Genomic DNA, 16,255 nt, shown 5'->3' on the forward strand with positions numbered 1-16,255 from the left:
TGCTGAAACATCCAGCTTTCCATAGTGTGGAAAATTATGATTTTGTTCAGCCAAAACACAAAAGTAAAATTGATGGTGATCTTAGTTGATCTATATTCAGAATTTTAGCCTTTATTATTACCATTCTTTCATGAACATGTAACAGTTAAGCTGGTTGTGTCTTGCACAACTGAACATGTGTATCTTTTCATCAAGATTACCCCATTTTGTAGCATCGCTTATATCATTCAAAAAGAGTAACCTGTGTGTGTGTGTGTGATTTGGAGTTTTAACACAGCTTTAACAATTTTTCAGTCATATCGCTACAATGTCTGCAGTGTGGCAGTTTATAGTGATGCCTAGCACTGGGGCATCATGTTGCAGACACATAGCATGATGTCCCACCCAGTCACATTATCCTGACACTAGGCTGACCAGTCCTGACACGAACCTCTTAATGCTGAGCACCAAGCGAGGCAGCGGTTAGTACCATTTTTGTAAGTCTTCAGTATGACTCGGCCGGGGATCAAACCCATGACCTCCCACATCTGAGGCGGATGCTCTAACCACTAGGCCACCGGAGCGGTAGCTTGTGAGCATGTGGATCAACATAAATGAAACAGCTATTACCAACTAGCTTAAGTGTTATCTGGAAGAATGCAATTTGGTTGAAAAAATGAACAAAACAAAATCTACATCTAATATGTTTGGGAATAAACAAGGATTAAAGCAACACAGGGAACGATTTGCACTGTGTAAGTACTTTACATTATTGAACAGTCTGGTCTCCTGAGAAAACTTGAACCGGCCTGTGAATTATAAAGTCTTTATTTACCTTTATTTAATTCTGTGTTGGAGAAATCAGAAAATATGTACATGCAAAATAATAACAAAAGCAATCATGGTAGTATATAACCGTTTACTAAGTGTTGGGACACAGAGAATGTATTTTGTTTCTTCACATGCATACACGTACACCTCTCCCTCGATAAGTCGTGCACAACAGGGTCCAGAAACATAGACCGCACTATAAGCGAGGCAAGAGTTACTGAGGGACCTCCAAAAATTGAAGAAAAAAAATCGCTTTGACATCGAGAAAACCATGGGGGGGGGGAGTGGCATTAGGGAACTGGGCTGTTTAGTGACTGAATCCTCATTTTACAATCACATTGATAATAATTTTTTATAATGCACTTTTTCTAATGAAGTTGTTCGTTATTCTGTTTACATAACATTTTTTTCTCAAAATATCAACATATGAAAGATTGTTCCAACTGGTTTGAACAACCATTAAGTGTACACGAAAAACCTGTGTATTACATCACTGCTTTTTGTTTTCTTGATGAGTCTGGTTCCCGTAGTGGTGTTTAATAGTATCTTGCCAAATTGGTAGTCCATAACTTGGGAACTAGACTAACTGTTGATACACCACCAAACAAGATTCCTTTTTTTCAAAAACACGCGATATTTATTTCGTGACATGTCTATGTCAAAACTCAATTTTTTTACTGTTCAGTTAGTACAATGGTAATGTCGTGATTTCAATGGAAGTAATAATGAAATTTCTTATCATCCCTGAGGATATCTCTAAATGCCAGTTCAAGAATTCTCTGAACCTCGCTTGCCCACAATGGTCCGTATCTGTGAAATCAAGCTCAATATTTTACGAAGTATTCATTTCGCTTGGCTGCCTTGTCATCTTTGATTAGTTATGAAAGAGTCAGTTAATTTAAGATAGTTTCTGTTACATACACAATAACGTTTATTACAGTGTTCGATTCATAAAATGAAGTGAGTTCACCTGTCATATGTCCGAGGCCGCTAGATTTTAAGTTAGTCCGATTTTTGTGCCTTTTAGCTTTTATTTTATTCCACCTCCTTTTTTTTAATTCAAAAGACATAATTAACGTGATAATACAAAGGAGGCCAGCTTTTATTTCAGTGCAACAATACAACAGATACTTCCACAATTCAGTTATCAAAACACGGTTGGCACTTAATAAGGTTCTCAGAGAAACGCTCGTGGACATAGCTGTTACGGTAGATTGATGCCTTTTGCGTTTAATTACAAGAGGACACATTGCATTTATGATGATTACACTTAAAAGGAACTAAAAGATGGAACTAGAACACAAATTTCAATTGATAAAAATTATTTAATTTGTATTTATTTATTAAAGTACTGCCTCCACTCCGCGTAAGTGACATTTTCATTGACCGAAATTTCCTTACATACCGCTAATTGCAGTGTACAAGGAATGTCGTTTGGAAAGAAAATGTAAAAAATTGTATGAGCTATTTTTAAATTTGATATTTCAGAGTGTTGATTAAAATCTCCAGGTCCTATCTACCGTTTTCAATAATAACGAACGATACATCAAAGTTTCCGTTACCAATTTCGATTGCAATTTTCTTTAAATTCAACAAATAGGGATATATTTTTGCGATATTTTCGGGTTTAAAAAATGGGATCCACGTCTGACACCATGTTATAAGCGGGTTTGCAAGTTATCAGGGCGCGAGTTATCGAGGGAATTGGTGTATTAGGACACTGAATTTTTTGTCCCAAGATTTACAGCCATTATGGTAGTCAACAAAAAAAAAATCTTAAAAACTTTCCAGTTTAGACTTTGGCCTGCAGATGAGCTGACCCACCCTCTTCCAGGCCTTTATTTTTTCCTAAATTATTCAGCTTATACATGAGTATATATGGTATTAAAAATATTACTATTTTTACAAAACTAAAATATTTGTAGCAGATTAATTTTGAATATTATCAATATAATTATGATCCTTTAATCACCTTTGACATGTGTGACATATACCAACATGGTGACTAAATCAGGTGTTGTGAAGGATATTTGGGTAAAAACATTTAAGAAAAAGGTCATTTTTAAAAGTTATTTATTAGGATATGTTAATGTGCTAAGTACACAAATTCCTTTTGTAAGACTGAGTCATCACAAGATTTTCAGGAAAGAAAATGCTTTCTGTTTGTACCTGTTGTGGGTTTAAAGACATTTTTTCAGAACATGATTCAAGGCAGGAAGTATATAGGGTGGAGGAATAAAAAGTGAAAGCTTCATGGAGAACCACTGACCCATGGGAAGTTACTACAAGCTTTTGCACATACCCATGAATGATGAGCAAAAGACTCAAACCTATGTGGAGAGAGGTGAGATGGCAGCGATTGGTAAAGTCGGGTATCTTAAACCACTTGGCCACCCATGGTACCTTTACTTTTGAATTTAACATAATTTCTCAAATCTACAAAATATTTTCTTGTTTGCTAATAAATTGCATGCTTCATTGTCAAAACTTCCTAATTTTTATCAACACTAATTTCAGTTCAATGTCTTTCACCGGTTGTCAGCTGTTGCATGCTTAATTATCCCAATTTAGTTTTTTAGGCAACAACCTATTCAACAATCAGCATACAGCTTCAATTACTATATGGAACTGACCATTTAAATTTTGTGGGAAGGCTGCAATTTATTTCTTTGGCCCAAGATATTTTATTTTCTTTTATCTCAGGATATTTATATTTTTCCAAATAATATAATAGATATCATATGGCAACATACTGCTATAAATTAGCACAACATATTTTTCCAGTTATTGATACAGAAGTTTGTTTAAAAAATTCAGGACCCTGCCTCAAAATATTAAACTGTTAGTCCATAATATAACTGTGGTATACCGTGGTACATAATGCGCTATGTTCAGAAATATCATGCATGATACCACAGTATAAAATTGTTTACAGTACCCAGCTCTAATAATTAACATTTGTTTTTGACCCTACCATAGATATTAAGTGACATCTGTTAATACTGTGTGCTTGACTTTTGTCCATCACTGATGACTGTGGATCAAAACTGTTTGCATACCTGACTTTTGTCATGCTTGTGATTGAGGGCTGTGAATGGAGTTTTTGACCTGACTTTTGTGATCATTTTTAGTACTAAATAAGATGTTTACTAAAATCTGACTTCAACATTAAGTGAATTTTTTCATGGAAATGATTAGTTTTTCAGAACATTTGATACAGACTTGGTTAAGTGAAATACGTAATACGTAAATTGAGACTTGGTAAAGAATAATTTGTTCCTGTTTTAAATCAGTCCTTGGAAATTTTTTATTCAAGTTTGGAGTTGTGTTCCGATATAATCTGAGAGGAATTATTTATTTATTCATTGAAAATACCTAGCGCTCATTGACATTTTAGACTAAAACACTACTTTGGCATTACTGAGAACTAATTCAAAGGCATTCTGGATTGCATTGTTCTGGAACAACATGACATATAGGACTTTTGGATTTCATCTGGAACATTCCCTACTTCTGGCCTTGTGATAGGACTTTTGGATTTCATCTGGAACATTCACTACTTCTGGCCTTGTGATAGGACTTTTGGATTTCATCTGGAACGTTCTCTACTTCTGGCCTTGTGATAGGACTTTTGGATTTCATCTGGAACATTCCCTACTTTTGGCCTTGTGATAGGACTTTTGGATTTCATCTGGAACATTCCCTACTTTTGGCCTTGTGATAGGACTTTTGGATTTCATCTGGAATATTCTCTACTTCTGGCCTTGTGATAGGACTTTTGGATTTCATCTGGAACATTCCCTACTTTTGGCCTTGTGATAGGACTTTAGGATTTCATCTGGAACATTCTCTACTTCTGGCCTTGTGATAGGACTTTTGGATTTCATCTGGAACATTCTCTATTTCTGGCCTTGTGATAGGACTTTCGGATTTTATCTGGAACATTCTCTACTTCTGGCCTTGTGATAGGACTTTCGGATTTCATCTGGAACATTTTCTACTTCTGGCCTTATGATAGGACTTTTGGATTTCATCTGGAACATTCTCTACTTCTGGCCTTGTGATAGGACTTTTGGATTTCATCTGGAACATTCTCTACTTCTGGCCTTGTGATAGGACTTTTGGATTTCATCTGGAACATTCCCTACTTTTGGCCTTGTGATAGGACTTTTGGATTTCATTTGGAACACTATAATTTTGGCCTTGTATAGGACTTTTAGGTTTATTTGGGGTTTAATTCACAATACTGTACTTCTTAAATTTTCACTTTGTAACTTCTCGAAATAAGTTACTAAAGTTGTTGGTTTCGCTTTTTTTTTCATTACACAGTTTAAGACCTAGAGTCGTAACGCATCATTCAAGGTATTCATCCAACAATAGTGAAACCTGGCAACAGCAGACACCCATGGGAAGGCAAACCTGGCAACAACAGACACCCATGGGAAAGGCAAACCTGGCAACAGCAGATATCCATGGTAAAGGCAAACCTGGCTGTTGTACACAGGGTTAATCTTTAAAGATGTTTTTTAATGAATATTATGCACCTAATATTATTATTAGTAGAGTACTGTTTTAAAAAAATCATAAAATACATGTATATGTTGTTATCTCCCAAATTTATGTTCCACACAAGATTAATGTATTCTGTTTGCTTTAATTAATCCTATAAATTCAATCAACAATGACTTTAAAAACCCCAGTGATCTTAAGCTAAGTTTGTTTTGAGCATTATGACAAATCAATAAGTTCACTACTGACTTATAGCCTACGTATGACCATGAAAGAGACTCTTTAGCCTGCCAGCTTGTATTAGTTTCACTTGTAAACAGTTGCTTATGCTTTAAAAAAGCATCTGGTAAAGCCAGATGCTCAAAATGCTAAGTTCAAACAAAAGTTGGCTTATGTGAGAAGCTTTTAATGACAAGGAAATCCATTTGTGACCCATTAACTGTAACATGGACTAACTTAACAGTTTTCAATATTAAATGAACCCTGACCCTTAAAAGGGATGTAACGCGTATCTATTCTCAAAGAGTAACTTTTTCTTCAGAAATAGCTTTAATTCACATGCAAATAGATGAAGATATCAAACTATATATGTCACATTGGCAAATTTCTTCTATGATAGCATAACTATTTTTCCAACTATATTGCAAACAAAATGATTCGATCCTCTACCCTAATGATAAAAACTCTGCAGTCGAATTGGACATATGAGAGTTACTCTTGTCAACATGACATTTATGAGTAAAAGCAAGATAAGAAAATGCTCGCACATTAATTCACATAATATTCCTCTATCTAAACAATGTCTTCCTCATGAAGCAAAACATCAGTTTGCAGGAACTGAGCAGTCAGTGTGTAGATATGCTCCACTGACCACTTAAGGCAGGGAGAAACCACTGTTTGGTTAGGAAATACCTGGCTAATAGCTGCAGAAAGACAATAGGAAATTTTCTGGCAGATGGGGAAATTAGTATAGCCATTATGAATAGGTGATTGCTGAGCAATGGTGACAGTTAGGACAGGTTTGACTGTATATCCACAAACTGGGTTGATAAAATCCATTCATGTTTGTGGTGTACAAGGCAGCAAAACTAAACACTTCAGATAATACCTTAGACATAAAAAAAATGTCTGAGTACTGATTATCACCTCATTTATTGGAATGCAAAGCTAGCTACAAAGTCTGGTCATAGTTTACTTGTACAGGTCACTGTGTTTATAAACTTAGTGTGTGCAAAATACAAGCAGAGACCTTTGATTTGACTCCAAGGTCAATTAGGTCTGGTGGTCAGATTGCATCATTTTTATTCAGAACTGATTAAACATTGCAGGCAGTGAAAACAATTTAAAAGCAAGAGAAGCAGTGATAAGATTTTCAAGATGGCCACTGTAGTGCCATGTTGGATATCAGATGAATACAATTTCATTCATTGTGCTTATTGTTATGACAGTGTTTTAGTGAAAACCAAAAGTTGATACATTTTGGAGATTTTCAGGATGACCATCAAGGCTGTTACTTTTGGATGTTAGATCAGCATTGTTTTAATACAGGAAAAAATATTTTTAAGAAAATAGTTTTTTTTTAAAATGTTGGTATGACAATTCACTCATGTGAAGTTGTTATTACAAGAGTTTTCACATTTTGGGAGGTTGCTTTGGCATCATTGTCATTTAGAACCAACAACATACTGTGAGAAGTGTTTTGGAGAAGTTCTAAATTGATATGACCATCTATTGAAGAGCAGTGGTGAAGAGATTTTGAAGATGGCTGATATTTATTTAGGACCAACATTTTGTTCAAATGAAAACCTATACTGGTATGAACATCCACTCTGGAGCAGTAGTGATAGTATTTTCAAAATGGCTATATTATGCCCATATTATATTTTTGAGGAACAAATTTTCAGTTAGGATCAACTAGACATTTTATCTTTTATTCAAACCCAATAAAACCATTAATTCTGGAGGACTAGTTACGAAAAAGATTTTCAAGATGGCTGCTGTGGCTGCCATACTAAATGACAGTTCAGCATAACGTTATGTATATTCAAATTGTATTGTGTGTTTGTTTTTCTCCATGATTATGTTATATCTATATTGTGTGACTGGCCTTGGTCATTAATTAAGTTTAGGGCCTTCCTGACTAATGTCTTGTTATTTTGTTAACAATATTATACATAGCTCATATTTCTCTATGATTTTACATTATGCATTAAGATAATTATTAACTGGAGGCACACACACATTCAACATATGGTTTTTTTTCTTTAAGAAATTAAGAATATTCTAGAAGCAAGCTGTTTACGAATTTGATGGGAAAATATCCTTTATTCTGGCTCTGTTATTGTGTCTTAGATCTTTATATGGATGCCATTTATTTCAAAATGCTCATTCCTATCATAACATCCAAAATGGAACCAGTCTTATTGTTGTGTTCAGTTTTTATTTTTAAGATTTATTTATTTATTTAGATTGTTCAATGGAATTACAAAGTGCTCTTTGTAGAACTAAATTACTACTTTGGGATTATTGTTAATTCATTCAAGGAGATTTTTGGATTATATCTTTGTAACACATCATGAGAGTTGGCACGTTAGCACATTTGCAGCTACAGACACATCAGCACATTCAAAATTAAATTGGAAATTATTTGGAAGACTGCTGGAACTTATTTGGAATATTCTATACTTTTGGACTTATGATAGAACTTTTAAGACTGTTTAAGATTTAATACACAATATTGGAAGTTCTTTTAAACTTTCACTTTGTATTCTAGGAAAATTATTATTTCTGGTTGAATTTTACATAACCTGTTAGTTTTTACTCTTTTCTGTTATTTAGTTTAAAACCATGGTGTCATAACAATGTTCATTCAGGTCTGGTTTGGTGTTTTACAGCACAGCTTCACAAGTTATTTAGAGCCAAAGTAATTCAAGGACACACCATAGCAGCCAACATGGGCTGATCTGATGGTAGGATCGCTTCCTTCTGGTATATAGACTGCCAAGCTAGCAAATGCTTCACCATGGATGTTGTTCTTCAGCAGAGAAAACCCACGTCAATAACAAAATCTGCTTAGTCAGAATAGTTAAAAAAGATTTCAAGATGGACCATGGTGGACAAGTGGCACCATTTTCATTCAAGACCAACCAGATATTATATGAAGTCTTTCAGTGATAAAATGTCAACAAGACCAGCCATTGACAGAGAGGTATCAATAACATTTTCAAGATGGCCATCATGGCAGACATACTGGATGTCCAACTGGCACCATTCTTGTTTAGAACTCGTGTTAAAATGATTTTATCCCCTGACAATGTAACTTGTGTTAAGGATCACTTACTTGCTCTCATTGAGATGCATACAGCGTACTGTTGATGTATGTCCATACAGTGTATGAATACACTGTCCGGAGTCTGCATTCCACACTTTAAGAGTACGATCCGTGGATCCACTGATAATTGTGTTTCCATGCATCTGGGAGGACCACACCCCTCCTGTGTGCCCCACCAGGGTTCGCAAGCACTAGATAAATAAAAATATCAATATACAAGTTTATAAAACATGTCTATACAAAATACTGCTAAATAAAATACTGTAAAATAAAGCATTGTTGAATAAAATATTGTGAAACTGTTATGCATATGTAATTTAATTATCTTTTGTTAGTTTAAATTTCTTTTAAAATTCCATTACGTTATTATAAGGTAACTTTGTCTACTCGATTTGAATTTTGTTTTCTTCAGAAACTCAGTTAAGTCTGACCAGACTGTTATTAATATAGAAACAATGTATCTAGTTCCTGACCTTGATTCAGAACCAGTAAGGGTTCTGGTAAACAACTTTTTCTATTATTTTTATTATTCTTTCCCAGAGTAAGAACCACTGATTTCAGTTAAGGCCATACAGGAAGTAAATGATGTTAGGCATGTAAAAAGCTTCTATTTTGTTCTGGAAGGGTGACCATGTGACCATATGGGAATCTGTTTTGTGTCTTAAATTAGTGTATAACTGTTTTCTGGATAGAATCTGGGCATTTGGGTTCTAAATGATTGACACTTAAAGGTGTTTCTTTGTGACCAGTTTGAGTTGAAATTTTATTTTATAAAAAAGATTCTTTTCCCTGTAAATATATAAGTGCTCATACAGAATTATTGAACAAAGACATTCACTGAAATTTATTCAGAATTCAAAACTGGATTAATTTTGTTCTGTGATTTAACAAGGAACTGTTGACACAACAGTACTTTGGAGGTTGTTGTTGTTGTTGTTGTTGTTGTAGGGTTTAATGCCATTTTTCAGCACACGATAGGCTATACATGGCAACCAGTATTAATGGTGGAGGAAGAACCCGGGAAATCCCCGGAAAGAACCACTGACCCTTGAGAAGCTACTGGCAAGCCTTCTCACATATCCACATTGGCTGAATCCGAGACTCGAACCCACGCAGACAGAGGTAAGATGGTAGTGATCTGTAATGGAAAGCGCTTTAGACCACTCAGGGCCCTTCAAATTGGAGGTTGCAAAAGACATCATTGCCATCTATTTTGGTATTCATTAGGATTCAAATTCAGATTCATTTAGAACTTTTTAATAATAGGACTTTTACTTCTTAATTCTTGGATTAATTCTGGATTTGATTTGTAAAACCATGTTCTTTTTCTCATTTTTACCTTGTTTTCCTATGGAAATAAATTATTTGTAAGATTTTACAAAGTTTGTTGTCTTCATTCGTTTCTGTTACATATGTAACAGCCTAGACATGTAACAACAAAAAAAAATTGCTAAATAACATTCTGTCTTTAAAAGCATACTAAAAGATATTACATAGGAATGTGCAGATAAGGTAACTTGTAGATATAGAATGCATAGATAAGGAAACATGTAACTATGGAATGTGTAGCTATGGAATGTGTAGATTAGGAAATGCATTTCTGGTTAACTGCAAAAGTGAAAAGAACAATGTTCAACCAACAAAAACACTGAAGTGCTACTAGTGGTTTCCAATCTTCTGCATGTACATTGTGCCTTTTGAGGAAATGCAATTGTCTATATAATCTTTTGCATGTACACTGGGTTTTATGATGAAATGCAATCCATATATCATGTGTTATGTTTTTGTTTTATACACATTAAACAGAACTCTATTATTTTTTGTTCAAACTTTATCTTTTACTTCAAAATTTACATTTTTGTTGAAACAGTTTATTTTCCCAAAGTGTTTGTGCAATTGATTTTTACATTTCACAAACATTTACATTAGCTGGCACCTTACAGTCACTACTGTGCTGAGGTGCTGTAAAGTGCTTGTACTTACAGCCTGTCATTTATGACATAAACAATTTCCAGCTTTATTTTCCGACTTGAATCACCTGTCTACAAAATTCATGTTTTTCTTCTTCTAGGTATACTTAATAAAATCTGTCCTCTATTAGTCATATTACCATTTTTATGAACTAGGCTGCCTCACATAAAACAATAAACTTTTAACAAGTATGTAGCGAACAAACTGTTTTTGTTACCAGACAAGAATGGGACATAATATAATGGTCTCCACATTGGTTGGAATGTAGTTGTTCTTATGCCTTAATAAAAAAATATAAAAGTCATATTGTAATAACTTTAATACAAGATGCCCCCTTAAGGGACTGACATTCTTCCAGGAATTCAATACAAGATGCCCCCTTAAGGGACTGACACTCTTCCAGGAATTCAATAAAAGATGCCCCCTGAAGGGACCGACACTCTTCCAGGAATTCAATACAAGATGTCCCCTTAAGGGACTGACTCTCTTCCAATAAAAGACCATTTCCCTCTATTAACTGCTGAGTGTTGAAACCATCTCTGATAAAACTGAATGATAAGGTTTTCAAACCAGTCACTGTGGTGGCCATATTGGATTAAGATCAGGTCCATTTTCATTCATGACAAATAAGACATCATTAGAAGACTTCTGGTGGAAACTCCAATATGACCATTCAATTAAAAGAAGTAGTGATAACATGATTTTCAAGATGGCTATTATGGCAGCCATTTTTGATACATCACTGGTACTATCTGCATTTAGGACCAACTAGATATTATAATAAGTCTTTTTGGTACAAAACCCTACTTCACTATGACCATCAATTCTGGTGAAGAAGCAATAATAGAATTTTCATGATGGCCATCAAGGTGGCCATAATGGAGGTCAGACTGGTATATTTGTTATTCAGAGTCAGCTACACACCCTACAAAATCTTCTGGTGAAAAATCAATGTCAATATGACTTTACATTTAGGTGGAGTAGTGAAAGGAACATTTTCAAGATTCTGGATATGGCAGCCACATATGATAGCAGGTCAAGAACCTTTCCATACAGGACAAACTAGATCTCATAATTAGAATAAACTAAAATGACTTTCTATTTTGGAGTTATGATAAGATTTTCAAGGTGGCCATGTAGGAAATCAGATCAGCACAATTTTTATTTGTGACCAACAAGGCATCATAAGATTTTTGGTGAAGACCAAATATTCATTTGACTTTCCATGTAGGAATAGCGATAACAAGATTTTAAAAATGGTTGCTGTAGCATGGATACTAGATGTCAGATCAGCATGTGTTTTAACTAGACATCAAAAGAAGTCTTCTGGTGAAAACCCCATGTTGGTATGACAGTTCAAAAGTAGTGATAAAAATAATCTGAAGATAGCTGCTTTGGTGGTTACGTTGGATGACAGATCAGCACCATTTTCATGATGGATCAACTAAACACCATAAGAAGTCTTTCGGTGAAAATCCTATGCTGATATGTCCATCCATTACAGAGGAGTTGCAATAAAAACATTTTGAAGATAGCAGCACCATTTTCATTCAAGACCAACTAAGCATTATATACATAATCTTCTGATGAAAGTCTCATGTTGATGGCTTTCATTTCCAGAGCAGGGAGATAAAAATTGTGAAGATGGCTGCTGTGATTTCCATATTGGATGTCAGATTGGCACCATGTTCATTTATGACAGAGTAGACAATATAAGAAGTCTTTCAGCAAAAAACCCATACTGATATACAGTCCTTACAAGTAGTGTAGTGATAACATGATTCAAGATGGATTCTATGACAGGCACCATTTTCATTTAGGAACAACTGGACATAAGATGTCTCCTGATAAAAATCTCATCAATTTGACATTCTGTTCAGAAGGAGTTGCAATAGCAAGATTTTCAAGATGGCTGCTGTGGCATCCAAATTAGTCTAATTTGGCACAATTTTCAATTAGAACCAATTACGCATTATAAGAAGTCTTTTAGTGCACACCTAATGTTGCTATAACGATCCATCCAAAATTTTCAAAATGGTCAGCATGGTGCCCATACTTGATGTTGAGTAGCACCATTTATTAAGTGGGACCAAGTAGATCTCGGGATAAATGTGTGTGTAAAATTTCATGGCAATCCTGCAAGTGGTTTAGGAGGAGCAAAAACAAACTCATGCTAACAAACAGACAATGGATGATGCATGGCATGGCATGGACAGCAAGCCATCCCATAAGCCCTTCTGGTCTATGAACTGTGTAGCTCAAAATACTAATGCATAATAATGCAAGTGTTACTAAATGAATTAAATTTAACATGACAGATTTTACCCCTCAACATACTGATGGTGCAGGAGCCACTCACCTTGCCAGTCAATGCTGACCACACTTTAAGTGTGTTGTCATCTGAACCACTGACAACTCGGTTTCCATGGAATTCCAAACATGTTATTACATGATCATCATGACCTTTAAGCACCTGAAAAGCAAAGGTATTTAGATCTTGTGTAGAGAACACCAAAATAATAGATCTGGTAAGCAGATGTGGAAGATGGTAGATCTTATTTTAGTGTTTTTACGTCTTGATGGAAAAGAGAACAATGACCATCAAAGTATGAAATTACTTGTGCAGTCACACTTATAAGTAATAAATTGTAGTCTACTATGGATTTAATAAGTAAAATAAATGTTAAATTTAAGGCAGGTCAGAGAGATGGACACACTTTAATGTAAAATAGCATGATCTTAAATAAATGCACAAAGAAATTATAACAAACTCCTGTTTTGTCAATATATCATAGAAAAAGTTATCCATGGCCACCAGCTAAACCTAATTGGGTAAACTATTTTTGATGAAGAAACAGTTAAACTGTGCCATTAGCCAACCCTATTAATCACTGCCACATAAAGCAGTTATACTGGGCCATCTGCCAATCTTATTAATTGCTGTCACAAATAATCAGTTATACTGGTCCATCAGCCTATCCTAACAATCACTGCCACATACAAAGTTACAATGGGCCATCTGCCAATCTTACTATTAATGGTCACATAGAAACAGGTACACTGGGCAATCAGCCAAATCCTAAAAATCACTGCCACATAAATCAGTTATACTGGGCCATCTGCCAATCCTAATAATCACTGCCACATAAAAACAGTTTTTATGGGCCCTCAGTCAATCCTAATAATCACTGCCAGATAAAACAGTTATACTGGGCCATCAGCCTATCCTAATAATCACTGCCCACATAAAAAGTTACACTGGGCCATCTGCCAATCTTACTATTAACGGTCACATAGAAACAGGTACACTGGGCAATCAGCCAAATCCTACAAATCACTGCCACATAAATCAGTTATACTGGGCCATCTGCCAATCCTAATAATCACTGCCACATAAAAACAGTTTTTATGGGCCCTCAGTCAATCCTAATAATCACTGCCAGACAAAACAGTTATACTGGGCCATCAGCCTACCCTAATAATCACTGCCACATAAAACGTTTTACTGGGCCATCTGCCAATCTTACTATTGACAGTCACATAGAAACAGGTACACTGGGCAATCAGCCAAATCCTAAAAATCACTGCCACAAGTAATCAGTTATACTGGGCAATCAGAAAACCCAAATATTTACAGCCACAAAGAATCAGTTATACTGGGCCATCAGTCAATCTTAATAATCACTGCCACATAAACAGTTTTTATGGGCCATCAGTCAGTTCTAATAATCACTACCACATAAAAACAGTTTTTACTGGCCATCAGCCAATCCTAATAATCATTGCCACATAAAATAGTTATACTAGGCCATCAGCCAATCCTAATAATCACTGCCAAATAAAAACAGTTCTTATGGGCCATCAGCCAATCCTAATAACCACTGCCACATATAATAGTTATACTGGGCCATCAGCCAATCCTAATAACCACTGCCACATAAAAACAAGTTTTTTATGGGCCATCAGCCAATGCTAACACCACTGCCACACAAATAAAGCTACCCTGGGTCATCAGCTAATCCTAATATTTACAGCCACAGAAAAACAGTTATGCTGGGTCATCAGCCAATACTAATATTACTAATAGCAAGGGGTGAAACAATTCATCGATATATCAATGCATCAATACTTTTGCTGTAATTATAAACATATCAGTACAAGAGATGGAGAATCAATACAAGATGATACTTACCATAAGCAATTTATGTTAGTCTTCAGCAGCCATGAATAACTATTATTTGTTTGCCCTTTGATTCTTTAAAATTAGAATTCATCTGAAACAGTTTCTGCAGTCACATGTACTAATTTTTATTTGTAAAAACGAAGAAGACTATTGAGAATAATTGTTTGCTGTCTATAAATTAACACATGGTTTGTAATTTGCCAAACCCCCCTTTCCATGCTAATTAACTTAATCCAGCCATATTCAGCATATACTATACATTCCAAAAGTGTTCCACATGTATAATGTAGGACTTGACCCATCATTTCATAACCACTTTTTATGCAAAGTTTCTACATTGAATTGTATCATGTCTACTGTGCTTGATTTGAAAGTTACCCTACCAGTGTGTGACACAGTGAAATATATTACAATGAATTCTCACTGCTGGTTATTGATTGTTACGGTCCAGGTTAAACAATAACCACCAATCAGAAATTAATGAAGGTTATTCCCTGCGTGACAAACAGAAAGTCTAAGCAAATCAACTGAGAAACTGAACACTGAAGTCATTAATTGATAAGTAAGGTACTTAAACAGAGATGCTGTCAGGGTGTGCGATTGCATGAACTGTGCAAAATTTGTACGGATTTGCGAACTTGTAGAACAATAATGCACTAGAACTCCTGCAGATTAGCTGAAAGCCCCGTGTATGAAAATGTGCTTGGCGAATTATGCAATTTTTATGTAACCGATCTTGTCACAACATCTGTTTTTCAGGTAGGCTACTGTTTACACATCTAGGCTCTTCAAGCATGTCATAAACAGTTGTAAAATGAAATTTTATTGGCACATGGTGTCCAGGAATAAACATTATTATGGTGTTATTTGGACCTTCCATAAAGGAAGTTGAACAAATGTGTGCTTAAAATATGGGCTACCTAGAAAACCCAAAATGTTTGATTCTCTCTGTGGTCTGTTATAATTTCATTCAGCAAATACTGGCTGATGACGGTGATGATGACAATATTTTTGGAACTTATTAAGTATATTGGATTTTTGGTGCTGGGAAAGTGTTAATGGAGATACTAATGAGTTACTTTGAGCCCGAAAATGGTGTTAATTACAAGTTAGATGTACATGTTGGATGGTCAAATATAGACGGCATGATGATCAATCTAACTTTAAGTGGTATTTCAAAATTAAATGTAGAAAGAGCAGAGCATTGAGCCTAATTAAAATATGGACAATTTAAATGTATAAAGCAATTTTCATTTCTTAATCAATTTAGCTCAGTGGATCATATGTCTTATGTCACCTGTTTAGGCTCAAATAAACAGTAACACAAGAAAGAGTGAAAACAACAAGCTTTGAAAAATACAATAATTTATTTCCCTGGAAAAATTCTGTAAAAATGAAAAAAAAATATGAACTATATAAAATCCAAAAATAATTCAAGAATAAAATTTTAG

General features: G+C 34.9%; 1 protein-coding gene across 2 annotated transcripts in view; it reads right to left on the minus strand.

Moving 5' to 3' along the window:
- LOC149796276 (F-box/WD repeat-containing protein 7-like) overlaps nucleotides 1–16,255 on the minus strand; it is a 91,309-nt gene that overhangs the window by 26,623 nt on the left and 48,431 nt on the right. For both annotated transcript variants that reach the window (XM_089960915.1, XM_089960913.1), the window contains exons 9-10: nucleotides 12,981–13,094; nucleotides 8,660–8,841 (exon numbers count right to left, since the gene is read on the minus strand). In XM_089960915.1, coding sequence (XP_089817041.1) covers nucleotides 8,660–8,841; nucleotides 12,981–13,094 — 296 coding nt within the window. The remainder of the gene's footprint in view (nucleotides 1–8,659; nucleotides 8,842–12,980; nucleotides 13,095–16,255) is intronic.

This window comes from Sinohyriopsis cumingii, chromosome 6, assembly GCF_028554795.1.
Source record: "Sinohyriopsis cumingii isolate HCF-2022 chromosome 6, ASM2855479v2, whole genome shotgun sequence".
Taxonomy (NCBI): Eukaryota; Metazoa; Mollusca; class Bivalvia; order Unionida; family Unionidae; genus Sinohyriopsis; species Sinohyriopsis cumingii.